At 40.3% G+C, this 16,356-nt stretch overlaps 1 protein-coding gene across 1 annotated transcript; it reads left to right on the forward strand.

The window, feature by feature from the left end:
• Positions 1–603: 603 nt before the first annotated feature.
• Positions 604–15,358, forward strand: cnih2 (cornichon family AMPA receptor auxiliary protein 2). Its single transcript, XM_061740954.1, has 6 exons — positions 604–2,161; positions 4,217–4,285; positions 8,232–8,279; positions 11,349–11,461; positions 11,539–11,682; positions 12,667–15,358. The coding sequence occupies exons 1-6, from the start codon at positions 2,081–2,083 to the stop codon at positions 12,692–12,694; spliced, it is 483 nt and encodes a 160-aa protein (XP_061596938.1). The 5' UTR covers positions 604–2,080; the 3' UTR covers positions 12,695–15,358.
• Positions 15,359–16,356: the final 998 nt, after the last annotated feature.

Raw genomic sequence — 16,356 nt, forward strand, 5'->3', positions numbered from 1 at the left:
TGTAGACAACCGAGTTCACCCTAATGTAAAACTGTCCAACAAGAAAATTAATTGGTAAAAACCAGAGAGATACATCTGAGACTCTACATGATCTCAGTTAGCATGTTGGATTCGGTTTTAGTAAGCATGTGTTTTACAGCAGCAGTTTGTCATGTGTTTATTGCAAAGCTGGAGTAAGGAATAAAAATGACAAAAGAAAAATAAAGTAGAACAATTCAGTGAATGAAAATGGTGTGGAGGTGATAAATGACAGGTGACTGAGAGCAAACCCCTCTCAGAAACAGATGTGTATTTCACAGAGTGACAGATATCTGAAGGCTTTGGTGAAAGGGGCAGATGAGCAGAGAGGTTGATGCAGACATTTTCAGCCTGCCTGCCCCCTCCTCAATCTCTGGGGAATGAGGAATTATGGAAATGTGCAAATTCAAGAGAGAGGGAGACTGACAGACAGAGAGGACGAGAAGGAGGAGGGAAGAGAGGAGAGAGAAAATTAGAGGGCGGGAGATGGCGCAATGCTATTGGTTGACCGTTATAACATCAACTGTGATAGAAATATTTTTCTTGCAGTCTGAGAACTAGAAGAAGAGACAGAAGAGCCAGGAAACACGCACCAAGGAATCAAAGGAGAGGGGACTTTAGGCAGAAAGATGAGGCAGACGAGGAGGGGGAAGATGACACACAGCTGGAATCATTAACTTGTGACTCCTGGGGGCTGTGGAGATTTCCTACCTAACAATTAAAGAGCTTTCAAAATCAGCAACAGTGCGCGTCAACACTTGAACCCTCTGCAGGGAGCCGGTTACATTTCCCCCACCAGAATTGAATCATTCAGCCTGCATGTCGGCAAAGACAAGTCTTAATGTCTTTGGGGGATTCAGGGATGCGTCTGAGCGATAGATACAGAGCAATCGATCCTGACATGGTGCCGACCCAAACTGACAGAGCCGAGGACAGAGTGGACTGCTCAGAGGCAGACCGGTCTCCGACCAGACACAGGGATTCTCTGCTCGATATTAAGGTCAGTTAAGACGATGATCCATGCCATCTAAAACTACTCAGTGTTGCTCTCTGATCTGGGATTTTTAAATCTTCTTGTATGTGACGGAATAAAATGCTGAATAACCTTTTAAATTACTATATACACTGCCTGACTGATTTATACTATACTTTATAATTTGCTAAATCTGCTAAATCACTGGACAAACAGTAATTTGTTTGGCCAGAATACAACTGTTCAGTGAGAAAAGCAATATCTAGAGGCGAAGGTAGAAGTTCAATAATTAAGTCATAAAAATAAGGTGTTTCTGTAAATAATAACTCACAGCTAATCTATTAATTATTTACCAATGTTGAATGATGAATATGACTTAAAAATAGAACATCCTTGATGTTGATTTGCATTTGCAGCAACAGATGAACTGTGAGCCATGAAAGTAAATACTGAACAAGCACAAGCCATAACATCGTAGATGATAATCCTCTCTGTTTTTACTGCGCTTGATATCGACGAGAATCCTGTGCTCCCGCTGCCAGTGTGCTCATCCAAGACTTTAACTTGTGAAAAAGAGAGAGAGAGAGAAAAAAGTGTAGATTTTGCCACAAAAGAAACCGCAGGGGGTTGATAGAGGAGACAGACATTTTGCCTGTGTGAGAGTGAAAAGAGGAGCTCCAGGTTGGAGGCAGAAACTGTGACTGCGAGTGGATGCAGAAGTGAGGAAGCGGCCGTCCCGCTGTCAGAGACACAAAAGAGTGAAAGCAGCAAAGCTACAGCTTGAGGGGATTATTGATTGTTACTCAAACTGGAGGTTTTTTTTTTGTTTTTTTGTTTTTTTAACTTTACCCACCTGGATAAAATAGAATCAGTTTGTACCTGAGCAAGAAAAACAGATAATAACCTTCAGAACGAACAATAACCTCAAGTCCAGTAGAAGAAAAGAGGAAAAGTGACCAGTGAGAGAGAGAGAGAAAGGGAGAGAGAGAGACAGGGACAGAAACAGAGAGAGGCAGAAAGCAGGGAGGGGGTTCCCTTTATTTCTCCCCTGTCTGGATCCCTCTCGTCGTCACGCTGGCGGACGCGGCCATGGCCTTCACCTTCGCGGCCTTCTGCTACATGCTCACCTTGGTGCTGTGTGCAGCTCTCATCTTCTTTGTCATTTGGCAGGTGAGTAGCACTGCGCACACTGAACACACGAGGAAAGTGAAGCGAGTATGCAGTCCTGCAATGTCCGCTCCCCATCAACCCACACAGGCAGACAAACACATCCACCTACATGTATTTGCCAGAAACACTCACACACAACTCTCAGGCCCTTTTAGAGGGATGAAGTTAATAAATGTGCACGGTGAAACTCTAAAGTGCGATCAGATGACTAAACTGATCACTGGGAAAACATTTTTGGATGGATAATGATTTTTGAGGTTGAGGAAACCCCCCACATTTTTTTTCTATGTTTCTACACAGTGACCTGGTTACTGGGTGGGACATCAATGGTATAATTAACTTGAGCTCTTCTGACCTCCTTACGCTCAGCAAAAAAGACAGATTCCAGCTGACGCCGTCCCTCCAGCTAATAACAATAAGCAGTTCCTTAAACAAAGTGCTGAGCCTTCAGCAAACTGCGCGTAATGAGTACAGGGAGCCCAGCAAATCTCAGCGATCGCAAATCTTGACCAGGCTGCTGCGAGTCTGCCTCCCTTTTCCAGTGGAATTTGTACAGACATCACAGGAGACCGGCGCTCTCTGTTTGCCTGCACCACAACAACAGACTCAACAAACACCAAGGCGCTGATGTCTCACCTTTAGCATGCCCCTGAACGGAGGCAGGAATAATGTGAGATATGGAAGGCGTCGTAAGGACAGAAGACTTGAAATGACTAAAGTGCTCATTGACTAAGTGGGTGAGACTCCATGTGAGTCACGTCTGTCTGTGTGCGACAGAGACAGCGAGAAGTATGTCTGGCTCGGCGTCGACCATGATGGAAGTGCCCCCCCCCCCCCCCCCCCCTTGCATCCTCCTACGGGTGTAACACCCTAAACGTATGCGGCTCTCAACCAATCACATTTTTTTTACCATGAGAGTAACCATGGCGCCCACAGAGGGACTCACCATTGTCGCCATGGAAACTGCATCTGTTTACAACGGAGCTGAATTTGACAGAAGATGAGGAGGAACTGTATGAGACTCACATGGGGGACAATTACCACAACAGTCTCTGTTACACACAGAAATAAAACCACACTGTCTTGGCACTAATACATTGTTTACATCCAGTCACCTCAATGAATCAGATTTTGATGTGCACAGAAATGAAATCAAGATTTTAGCTCTCCCTCCAAAATATAGACTGAGCAAACAAACATTTAAATTCATAACTTAAGATGCTCAATCGATTGCCCTGGTGAATATAATTGATGATGGAATTTATAGACTCATGAATATTTACAAGTTCCCTTCTGAGGATATTGTCCGACCTAAAGGACTGTTTTTAATGCTACATGGTAAAGAAAGCAAACTTTCATTATTGAGCCAAGTGACCTGAATAAAAGGAGTTTTGAAGTTAGAACAGGATACACATCTGCAGCATTATGAGCTTTAACAGCAGCCCAGAAGGAAAGTTGTGGTCTCAGAATAACTAACTATTATGCTTCTGATAAGACTCAGATGCGTCATTCCACTTAATTGATAGTGTCGTTGATAAGTTGCCATAAGTCTGTACAAGTAGATTCCTGATATTAACAAAGGAGGAGAATTCATGGCTTCTTCTGCCGTAGAACAGGATCAGCAAATATATATTTACAATTATATCAGTAAGTGTTAGAAGCAGAGGCAATGAACTCCTCTCCTTTTTCATCTATTGACAGTTGTTTGATTTTCCTCCGGAGTATTCCTTTAATGATACACTTTCAGAAGAGATTAAAAGCCGGCTGCATTTTAAACTATATAATGTGCCTTTTTGATGTTTTCTTTTGACCATTCAAGGTGCTAAGATTCAAAATGAGGCACAGAATCAGAGTAGAGGACACATTTACTACTAAATGATTGGTTGTGTGTGTATGTGTGAACAATGTGGCTGCAGCTGTTCAGGAAGCTGGATGTGGAGGCAGGATAGATCTCACAAATAGTGGCGGAGAGGCTGAACTCAAAAACCGATGCAGTGTGTGTAGCCAAGTGGTTCCTAAATGAGAAGTTTCTCACACCTCAATCTTGTTTTTCAGATTATTGCATTTGATGAGCTCCGCACAGACTTCAAGAACCCCATAGATCAGAGCAACCCCACCAGAGCGGTAAGAACCCTGCTGTTTCACTTCCTTCACAGAGGAATCCCTTCTTTTTGCTTTCAAGAACATTCTGAGATCTGCAAACAGGAACACTGAGAGTTGATAAAGGGTCCTGTTTCAGAAGCGTTATTTGTGATGATCCTCGTTTATGGACAATGACACTTTGGGGATTTTCAAAGATTTAATTTGGGCACATTAGTCAAATCTTTCAACTTTGTGTATTTTCAGTACTTTGATAATCGTTCCTACTAATCCTTGCTTCCAGCACTTATTTGCATGCAGATTAAAGTAATCAGGCTCTACAAAGATGTGGGTTCATTGGGTTAATCAGTTAAAGAGGTCCATGCAAATGAAGCTGCTGTTTATAGAATGAGATACGCTGCTGTCGCCACAATTTCAGCGGACTGTGGCCAGAACAAACCTGTCCAGGCAGGTCGCACCTGAGGAATAAACCTGTGATCTAAAGTGAAGTTCTTCAGAGAGAAATTGATCCAAAATGTTGAGACAGTTTGGTCCTCTTGCTTAAGCTACTGCCTCTGGAAAAGGATGTGTACTTGTGAGTGTTTACAATGAAACACTATGAGCCAAAAGAGACTGCCATCATCCGTTTAGCAAGTTAACAGCAGCCATGAATCTCTCTTTCACAAGAGAGCTAATGTTCTGGCAGGAGCCTTCATCTGACTGATGAGGAGTGGGAGAGGAAGCTGTGAAAACAGAGTGTGGGCGTGCGGATGGAATAGCTGCAACGCCTGTGAAGTAAAAAAAATCACGCTCTGATAAATTATTACTTTTCAAGCTTTGTGGTGGATGTATTTTTGTCAAGGTTTCTGAGCTGGACTACATCCGCTCGTACAGTACGATGGCAGTCTGAACATGTCAGCTACAGGAGATGTGTACGGAGGTAACGTGATCTGTTAGGGTGCAGTGATGCCAGTTTCTCCCAAAGTCAATAAAGAGCACAAACAGAAAGTGTTTAAATTGATTTGATCGCTATAAATGATTAATTTTGTTTATATTGTGACCTATTTAAATGAATTTACAGGTGCAACAAGAAAGCAAATAATGCACAGTATATGTTAGTTGTAGCTAAGCTGGAAGGGAAAGCACTTATCTTTCCATTTTGAAGCCTGGAGCTGAACATGAAGCTAAGAAAATCACAAAGTTGCATAAACCTGAAAAACTACAGCGGTTAAAGATCTGATGTCCGAATTTGTAAAAGCCAAATGCAGATTTAGGTATGACATCATGTGGCCTCCACTGGTAACGTAAGCTTGGTTCATGCTTTAGCGTCAAAGAGACGGTAAAATATTACAAGAAGTCGCGTCAATGCAGAAGACAACAAATGGGATTGGTCTGCTTAGAAGCCTTGTCGTTCCTCTTTTTCTTATCTCCTGCTACTATTTACGTTGTCATCTTTAAGCCCAGAAGAAAGATAGATTGTTATAGACTGCAGTGTCAGTAAAAGTGACCGATGCTACACTTTTATTTGCTCTAATTCATGCAAGACATGGTTTAATTGTTCCACTATTATGTGACTGCAGACCAGAACCCACAGCACCACCTAGTGTTTGTTGGTATAATTACAGAGCGACGCAACAACGAGCAAGTATAAACGCTAAAAATGACGTAGATCCCGAACAAAGGCTATGTGTCGTTACTAAATCAGGCTTACGCTGTAAGCGACACCACGCCCTGATGTACACTTGTCCAGAAAAGTTACTACACGTCAGGTCCTTTACATACGCTATGTCTGCCGCCTGCAAAGAAGAATGAATCCATCTTTACACAGATGCATTTTGATATTCCGCCTAGAAGAGTGCTCCGATCTCAAATACAGAGGATGTTCATTTATACTGAATTTACTGTATTTGTACTTTTGCATCCCTGCTCTTTTGACCTGATGGAAACAGATTAATCAAGGTGAACGAGGTCAAGCAAACCATCCCATTTGTTTTCTCGGTTTATCAATTTACAACCAGTAAAAATGTCCACATAAGGATCACCTGCACGCTGTCTAATCGATGCTGTAAAAGACAGATGTCTTTTATTACAACATTGATTGGACAGCGTGCAGTTGCTCTCACGGGCTCTGTTGTGGCTCACAAGAGATTGCGAGCAATAAACATTACTCTCCAAAACATCTTCAGCAAAGATCCCAGTCCTTCAGATGTAGCATCCATGTTTTTGTGTTGCTGAACAAAATCACAGCCTGATGAAAAAAGATCAACCCTATTTAATCTCTTAACTCAGGTTTTAAGACTCAGTTAATAATTTATCATCATACAGTCTTCACCAGATCTTAACATCAGTTAAATACAGCTCAAGATGAAGAACAATGATGTGCCGTATCATCATTTGCCCCAAATTAAGCCAAAAATACAGAAGGACTGAGAATCTTAAGGAGAGACGCTTTTAGCATCAGTTCAAGTCATTATTTTCTATATGACGTTATTCATCTCTCAGACGGTTGTCAAGGAATTTTGGACCAATCTTCTTTACTGCGACACTTTAGGTTTTTTAGGTTTTAGGTCATGTTCTGGGTGTCTGTTGTAATAGACGCTATATAAAACAAAATTGAATTGAATTGAATTGAATTGAATTGAATTGAAGTGAATTGAATAGGTTTGCAGGTATTCGTTAATGCACAGCTCTTTTAAGGTCTGCCACATCATTTCAGCAACATTGACTGGGCCTTTACAACACTTTTTTATTTGATTAGTTTGGTTTTTAGCCACCCTGCTGTGCATCTGTCAGTCTGTTTTGAATCGTTGAATCGTCCTGTTCAACAAACCAGCTTCTGTGAAGCTTTAGTTATCAAACAGACTCCCCCCAGAGATGTTCACGGTGGAGTCAACCACCATGTCCTGCAGCTGCACCAATCCTTGCCCTTCCACGACCATGCTGGACAGCTGGGCTGATACTCTGATATGCTGTGTCTGGTTTGGCATCGCGGCCAAACATCTTCGCACGTCACCCGACAAAATGAAATTATTCCACGTTCCAAGTTTTTGTTCAGATTTGCAAACGTAAGCCATGCTGTCAAGTTTTAGAGGGAGGATGCTTTCTCCTGGCATCTCAAGCAATGATTGTGCAATAGTTTTCTAAAGGTCATGAACTTTAACATTTAAATTCCTCACTGGGATGTTGCTCTTGGTCGTTTTCTTTGTTTGTTGTTGTATTTTTTGCGTTTTCTCTGATCGTTTCATGGTATGACTTTGGGTTGAACTTGCTGAGACATCAACTCCTCGAACGATTAACTGTCCTAAATATTTTCTATTCATGAATAATCTTTCCCAAAGTGAAACGATGGCATTTAAATTGTTTAGAAATTACTTTGTAATCTTTCCAAAACGATTGCTTCTCTGAGATCATTATAGATTTATTTTCTGTGTAGCATCCTGGTAACACTCACCTGAATGCTTCAGAGCAGCATTATGCCAAAACCTCTGCTTTTAAAGAAGATTGAAGACTTGCTGATGACCGATTAAGTGCATTTGATTAGCAGCATCCGGCTGCTTCTTCCCCTCGATTCCTATAAAAGCAGTGGAGGTGTACTTGCTTTTCAGTATCTGATGACACATTATAATGATTCACGCATTAATGTTCATCTGAGGTTGTATCTATCTAATTAATAACACCATCTGATAAGACCGGAAGATTGTAATTAGATCCTGTCAAATAACAATTTAGAAGAGAAGGAGACAGTACTTTCTTTTTCACATGACTGCAGCACACAATTATGAAAAATTTAATTGTTAGATGATTGAAAAAACAAAGGCAAAGAGAACTATTCAAGTGTTTGCGATGATTACCATTTTACATTTTAATCCTTCAAATCCTTCAATATGTTTTTTTAAGTAAGAGCCTTTACTGTTTCTATCTTGAGGCACTATTAATTGTGAGTCACAGGCAGTAACACACACTGTTGACTAGACTTTCTTTACATCCACAGAGGGAACGGATTCTCAACATCGAGAGGATCTGCAACCTGCTCCGCAGAGTGAGTAATAGTTGTTTTTTCTCCTTCTGATGGTGGATGACTATAGCTGAGGGCCTTTCGGCGACCATGACCATTTGTCTTGCTAGCTATTGCGAAGACCGTGACGCACACTGATTCATATGTATCCAGTCTCGACAACCCACCATTACAGCTGGGCAGACACACACACAGTGATGGAGAAGCAGTCAAGGATAGTTTTTTATGCATATTTTTATGCATATTTCAAGGGTTGTGGAAAAACAACACATCTCAGTGTCCCTGAAAACTCCTATTCTTGTTTCCCTTCTTGACATGTGGGTTGGAAGATTGTGAGCAGCATTGGGTAACTGAACTAGGCTGAAGATCAATAAATAAATGACAATAGGAGCTCTGATACAAGAAGCAGGGTAACATGCTAAGTGCATTGTTTTGGCCTGTGTACATTATTAATGCACATTAAACAGGTTTTCTGTAGGTTTATATTGTGAATAAAAATGTGTATGTCTTCATCTGAGAAACAGTTCATCAATATTTTAATGATAAACTGGATTAAGTGTTTGTCAATTAAAAGTATGAGGTGTGTGATTGGGATTTACCTCGATGAAGCTGCTTCACCGCAGATGTTTGATGCTGAAAGATTGTTTTATGGTCATTGTTTTTTCCTCTAACCACCCATTACCATATAAATGAGGAAGAGATTCGGTGATGCTTTTTCAGTATTGTCGCTGTCATGCAAGTGCTGTTTCAATTACTTTTAACTGCAGAGGTAGACAGATGTGAGTGGTGTGCTTTTCAGCTTCAATCTGAGCGGGTAATCACAGAACTTGCAGGAATATTTGCCCGAATCATTTTCAGGCAAACATGTCCCATAAAACATTTTCCTCACAAAACCATAATTCACAGTAAATGACAAATTCACCATGAATTATGATCGAACCCTGCACATATATTCACACACATCACATCACAGCATCTTTCAGCTCCCTGTTTTGTGTTTGTTTGTTTTGCCTTTTTCTCCATTTTTATTCTTTTAGTCTACATGATGCGCGTGTGCAAATAATAAACAGAAACTAATTGAAGCAGATTCAGTTTGTTGCAAAGTTCAGCTTTGCCACTAGATGTCACTAAATCTTACGCACTTGGAAACAATATGTCTCGATTTAAGTTCACATCTTGAATTTTGTTTTCCTGAGCTACCCAAAATAGTAATAATAATAATCTCAGGTCATGCTTTTTTTAAAGCCACTGTATGTAGCAACATAATTTCTCACCACATGAAGGCAACGCATTGCCTTGCACAAGACACGTTAAAGTACACCTCTAGTGGAAGAAAGTGGCATTACAAGATCTTTCAGCTTGTCTACACTGTACAATATTGTAAGTGGCTCTTTTGTCAACAAGACAGATTTCCCTGTGTATCTAAGTAGAATGGCTTAAAACGAAACAAAAAAACCAGCAAAGGCCAAAAGCTTTAGTAGCGATACAATAAATAAAAACAAAACAAACAAACAGATGACATCCCCTTCGAACTGTTTGGGAAATCTGGAAACTTGATATTTCAGGAGCAAAAAGAAGCCAGCAGTAAAACATCTTGAAGGCATCCATGTTTGGGTTTCTTCATCATCAAAGGGAGAGTTTGCCTCAGTTCTCGTCCAGCTGGGACGTCTCCCAACAATCCAGGAGCAATTTGGAGATCCATGCAGAATCCAGCATGATGGAACACCTTGTCATAACTAAAAAGTGATAAAGTGGCTCAGATATCCTGGCTTTGAAAGTTTTTATCCATGGCCAGGTAACTCTCCAGATTTTAATGTCATCAAGAACTTGTGATAAGTCCTTAAAAAGGAGGTGGCCAAGCAGAAAATTGCAATCAGCACAATAGAGAATGGATCTCCAGTCCAGATTTAGCCAAGAAATTGATAATCAACCTGCCGGAATGAATTCCAAGTGTTTTGAAGAGAAAGAGTCCTCACTAAATTTTAATCCTGTTAACCCTATAATGTAGCCTATTTGATAGATTAATTTCTGAAAAAAATAATAATAATAATGATAATGATTATAATAATAATAATGATAATGATTATAATAATAATAATAATAATAATAATAATAATAATAATAATAATAATAATAATAATAATAATAATAATAATAATAAAAAATAATTCATCAAACTAGCCAGTGTATTCATATTGATACAAAAAATTAGACACTGTTAAAGACATTTTTAAAATGTAATTAAATAATAAACACTTCAACAAAAAAAAAACTGATATTTTGTGAATCATTTCATATGTAAATATTTACAATTATATAGCGCTTTCCAGCTGTACTACAGCCCCAAAGCGCTTTACACCGTAGACATTCACCCACACATTGGTTGTCGGCACAGCTGCCATACAACGGCGCTGGCCTGACCCCCAAGAGCAACTGGGGATTCAGTGTCTTGCCCAAGGACACTTGGACACAGGAGGAACCACTGACCTTCAGGTTCATGGGCGAACGCTCTACCAACTGAGCCAAGCTTTAATGTCATACAACTTTATTGTAATGATTCAGATATTAAAACATTTAAATAATGTCACTCAGTATAATATTCAAACTAAAAAACATGATATGAAAATACTAAAGCAGCACATTTTAAGAAATCTAAATTAGCCATGACCGTATCAGTCCCATCAAGACTTTCCACATAAATTGTTCATAAAACCACCAACAAAAACTGCAGTTGCGGACACAAGTGGTTAATAATGGTTCAAATCACACAGCACAACAACACCTTTGTACAGATGTTACAGGGGATTTCTATGAACTGACTAATTATAAAAAAAAGAGAGAAAAATAATGAAACAAGTATTTGAAACCATTTCTATACGTGTCACTGCAGATATTCATGAGCAACATTGACACTTCTGGTGTGAATGTGTTTGCCTCGCTCTGAGACTGATTTTGCAGACTGTAGTTATTTATCACATCACACCTCAAACCCTGTTTTCCTAAGAGCATATATCACTTCAGCTTCTTTATTATAAAATGTAGATGTGTAAAAATGCAGACTGATAACAGAGTCCGTATGTGTGTTGTGGTTAGTTGGTGGTACCAGAGTACTCCATCCACGGACTCTTCTGCCTGATGTTCATGTGTGCTGGAGAGTGGGTCACACTTGGCCTAAATATCCCGCTGCTCTTCTACCATCTGTGGAGGTACGGTCCCATAGAAGATGTCTGACCAGCTTTTGTCGGCACGAAGGTTGAGTGAGTCAAACCTCCTGCCTTTTCAGGTTTTTTCATCGGCCGGCTGACGGCTCAGAGGTGATGTATGATCCCGTCAGCGTGATGAACGCAGACATTCTCAACTACTGTCAGAAGGAGTCGTGGTGTAAACTGGGCTTTTATTTGCTTTCCTTCTTCTATTATCTCTACAGGTAAGAAGAAATTCACATACATTTTTATTAAAGGTAGGGTAAGCAATTCTATTTCTAACCCAGGACACTTCTGTCGCCTTCTGTGAATATCTCCTCATCTGCTAGCTCCCCTCTCATGAATACAAACTTCACACACAGCCCTACCTGTGTTAACTGGCTTTCCCCAAACAGTAACACACATTTCTCCAGCCAATCACCAAAAGGAAGCCTTGTACTTGTGACGGGGCATGCTTTCTTGGAGACAAAATAAGGCAGCACTCAGTACGTTTACATGCACTAACAGAAAGTCGAATTTTTGCCTTAATCCTACCAATTTCGAATGTTTAAAAGCCATGTATACATCTTAGCTGGTCCGAACTGAAGCTCTTGAGATCGAGCTTTTAGTGAAAGATAATGTGTCCTAATTCGAGTTATTTCGGCATGTATACGCAACCCATGCTGAACCGAGCTAGTGACTGCCCTGGGACCCCCCATTCCGGAAATGACGAGCCGCGGTAGTGGGAATAATAACAGTCACGGCATCACAACAACACGCTAACAGAAGAAGAAGAGGGAGACTTTGCTTGCATCTTACCTGCAACATGATCAGGCTTAGTATGTACGAAATTTACAGAGCTGCTGCATCGTTAACGTCCATTTTTTTGCATGTTGTTTTCCTCCTTCATGCTTGTTTACTAATTGTACCGGAAGAATGCCAAAGCGAAAGTGCGTGTGGCGCCACCTAGTGTCGCGGAGTTGAACGCACTTCACTCAATAATCGATTGTCTTCTCGCGCATGTATAGTTGGATTTCTCTGAACCTCCAGTCTAATCCTCAGCTAGATTGTTGCCAATAGCTTTATTTAGATGTGCATGGAACCGCACTGACTGAAGGGAGGGGTAGGGAGGTGTGTCACCCAAGAATGGCTTACCCCACCTTTAACTACAGTTCAGCATTGCTCTCAGATTTGTTGTTTGTCATCTGTTGCACTATTCTGTACTGTAGCATGGTCTACGCCCTCGTGAGCTTCTAACTAACAAGAGAGCTGAAGATTAATGGAGGGACCTCTGATAAAGACAAAGATAAGCAAACAGCAGACAAACTCTTCTCTTTCTACATATCTCTTCGGATATTGGCTGTCAAGTCTTGGACAAAAATAAGAGAAGCAATCTGAGTGAATGTGAGTGTAATGTTACTGCCTCTGTTCGGACCGCTGGCCAAAGTTTTTAAGGATTATAAAGAATCAGAAACAGAGGACAGTGATGTTTATGATGCCTTTGACCCATTACAGGATTTAACAATATCTTCTGAAGGGCTGGATTTCACCCCATGCTGCTCTTACTGATCCAGCCGCTCAACTCACTGTGAATCTACAAAACACTCTGGGGCTGGAAAAGAAAATAATATGTCTGTATTCTTTGACTTTGAAAATGTAAAAGCAGGATTGTTTTGGTATTATTCTGTGTATATGAACCTCATGCATTTATGTGTTAGAACGGAGTTAAATTGTGCAAAGAACCACTGAAAGAGATGCAGAAGGTTTGGCACAGACGTTTGTAGCCAGAATGGAGATGACGCATATAACAGTAACATCCAGGAACTTCTAATAAGCTTGACTTTCAGGGTCAATTGCTTGCAGTGTGCATTAAAATTTGTCTGTGTGTACTGTAGGTGTGAGGACATGCTTCATGCTTGATTCATACAAGCTTCATTCTCAAAGAATATTACCAAAACTTGAGAGTTAAAAAACATTGTGCCAAATGTAGAAAATACAAGTTAATTAGGACGAGTGTAAAGAAAAAGCACGAGGCCAGCAAGAAGTTGCAGTACCTTGGGCCTTGACCTTGATTTCGCTTTCTGTAACACACTTTCAATTTTGGCACAAGGTTTTGCCTTTTTTTCCCTGAAAAAAAGGGGGGAAAAACTGTCCGGCTGTATTTTTAGTTTACAGAGAGCACCTTATTTCAATATTCCAGTGAAGCTTACTCTTACTCATCTATACTAGTAGTTATTTTAGCACAGCAACTTTTCTCTGATCAGAGGTAGAATAGTGATCTCATGTACAAAAAGCAATTATTAACAGCAAACTAGCATTGTAATATGATTCATGAGACATGTCGATGGCATGATATTCAGTGTCACATTAGCAGTGAGTGGTACACAAGCGTCAGATGTGAAAATAACGACTCTCTGACGGTGTCTTGGTCATTTCAGAAGTGGAACCGCCGTGTGAAGTCATCCTAATACTTTTACAATCATGCTGTTTCAGAGAGGACAGATGTAAGATGATTGTGATTAGCAAAGCCTTTCCAAAGCTGGCACCGTCTTTGCTGACATGTGTTTATTAGTCTGGTCTATTCTACATAAGTGACGGTTCGAATGTGTGATTTAGGTAGAAAAATAGATGCTGTAGTAGCCTGAGAACAAGCTGTGATGTTATTTGCCAGTTCCACGTGTCATAACTGATGGAGACAGCAGGAAAAACACATCCTGAGCACTGCGGCCTAATGAAGTCGTTTCTAGTTGTTGTTTAAAAAAAAAAAAAGGATTTAAAGATAAAATTTACAAATTAAACTTTCATGATTTAACAGCATTTGCATCACTGATCCAAAATGACCATTGACACAAATCGCTGATGGAAACTGTGATCATGAACATCCAATTTTATAACTTTTCTCTCCAACGCTGTGTTAGCATTGCAGGGTGGTAAATTAACGCCTTCAAGGTGAGAATGATGTGATCTTCACGCCTGATCCAGTGGCTTATGTGCTAAAGCTAGTATATGAAAGATTGCAGGAGTGGACTTTAAAAAGAAATCACAGGAGAGTGATTTAGTCCGCTTGCAATTCACAAATTTGCATCACCAGAAAAGAAGCATGCGCTAAATTCAGTGAGGATAAATACCACTCGTGCAACACTTTTGGGAGGAAAACGACATGTCTCATGGCTAGAATAGAAGGCTGTGACACACCACCGTGTTTTCATTATCTAGCTGTTACCAGATATCTGAGGGGTGGATGCTTGCTTGCAGCCATCACTCAGAAAACATGCGTCTAATTACAAATAGATAACTGTTTGTGGTGATTAGAATCCCAGGGCCATTGTTATGTATTCTCTGTTTGATTCTTAAGGTTAGCTAAAGTAATAATCACGAGGCACAGTAGCTCTTTAACTCTCGATTCATGTGGGCCTTTTCTGAGAAAGAAATAGCAGAATGAGGTCTATTTCTCCCCAAAATACTTGTTGTTTCAACAAAAAAATAAAGTCTTAGCAGAAGTATCCATTTAGATAAAATAAATATTTATTTTTTTAACAAATGACATTGTCTTATATTAGCTTCAGTTGAAAAAACGATTTACTTTTAATCATTTTGTGTTAGCATGACCGAATCTACAACCAATGAAGCAACTTTAATAGGCTGTCAGTGTTTTTGGAGGCGTGGAGTTGGACTGGAGATGTGTCAAATGATCCAAATATAAGAGTAATCACGGGACATGGAGACCTTAAAACCCTGCCAACAGTGTGTAAGTGAGTCTGGACAATCACTATCAAAGCACAGGAACATGAGGAAAAATAAAGCTCAGTTGAATGTCATGACGTAGTTGCTTTAAATAAAGCCTTTTAGAGATTTTAATTTAAGTATATCTATTTATATCTGTCTTTTATACATTCCACATCAATGTGTGCTACAGTAAAGTTGGTGGATGACTTTCTATTTATTAGTTTACACTATGATGTGCAGCTATTCACATGCCATATTCTAATAAAACAGTAATGCCAAAGTGTTCAGTCACATGTCTCTTATTGCATGAGTATGAGTGTGTTGTGTTCTTTGTGAAGAGTTGTGCAGATGTGACGCCCGGCCAACACCACTGGTGTACTTGAGGAGAAAAATCTAACTCCGAGGATGCTGAGGGGAATTGACGGGGACACTTAGAGGTGCATTAGATGGAGATGAAGGACGAGCTGCCACATCCAAAGCTAACAGCTGCACATAGAAGTGGTTGCAGAGGCATTCACACAGCCTCGCGAGTAACCATGAAAATTTCTAACCGAGACGGAAAGTGCCTCTGCCTGAGAGGCTGCTAAAAGAGGATGATAGCTGTTCATTAATGTCGCACCTCCAGAATACCAACAGTTGCAATTACAGGGCACTGGATGACTGTCAGAGGTGCCTTATGAAACTAAACTGTCTGAGTAACCCAGAAAATAAATACTTCACTGTTTTCAAAAGTAACATTGCTGCTATACAACAGATTTGAGAGAGTTTCTTTTCATATTTCCGACTAAAGAAAAGGAACAGCATAGAAATGTGTCTCTCTGTGACTCTAAGGTTTGCCAGGCCATCACTTGTCTAAATAACGATTCAGACAGAAAACAGAGAAACAACAAGTCTTCTAGCTAGTGCTTCCCCTCTATTTCAAGGAAACATATCACTCCCTGCTGTCTCCATGGAAACCAAATGATATCAGAAATTCCTGTTGACTCACTCAGAGGCTCTCACTGAAAGCAGGAAAATCCATGTTGGTGCACATGCCTGGGAGGCCTGCTCTTTTGTACATGTTCAAAAATTCACATTATGGCCACTGCATACATAATAGTAATATTCAAGTTGCCATGGCAACCTGAGCCCTTATGCATCATACCTGTGCTCCAGACAGAAGCACAGAGTGACATGCATCCGTCTCCCATTGC

The sequence above is a fragment of the Cololabis saira genome, chromosome 14, assembly GCF_033807715.1.
Source record: "Cololabis saira isolate AMF1-May2022 chromosome 14, fColSai1.1, whole genome shotgun sequence".
Lineage (NCBI taxonomy): Eukaryota > Metazoa > Chordata > Actinopteri > Beloniformes > Belonidae > Cololabis > Cololabis saira.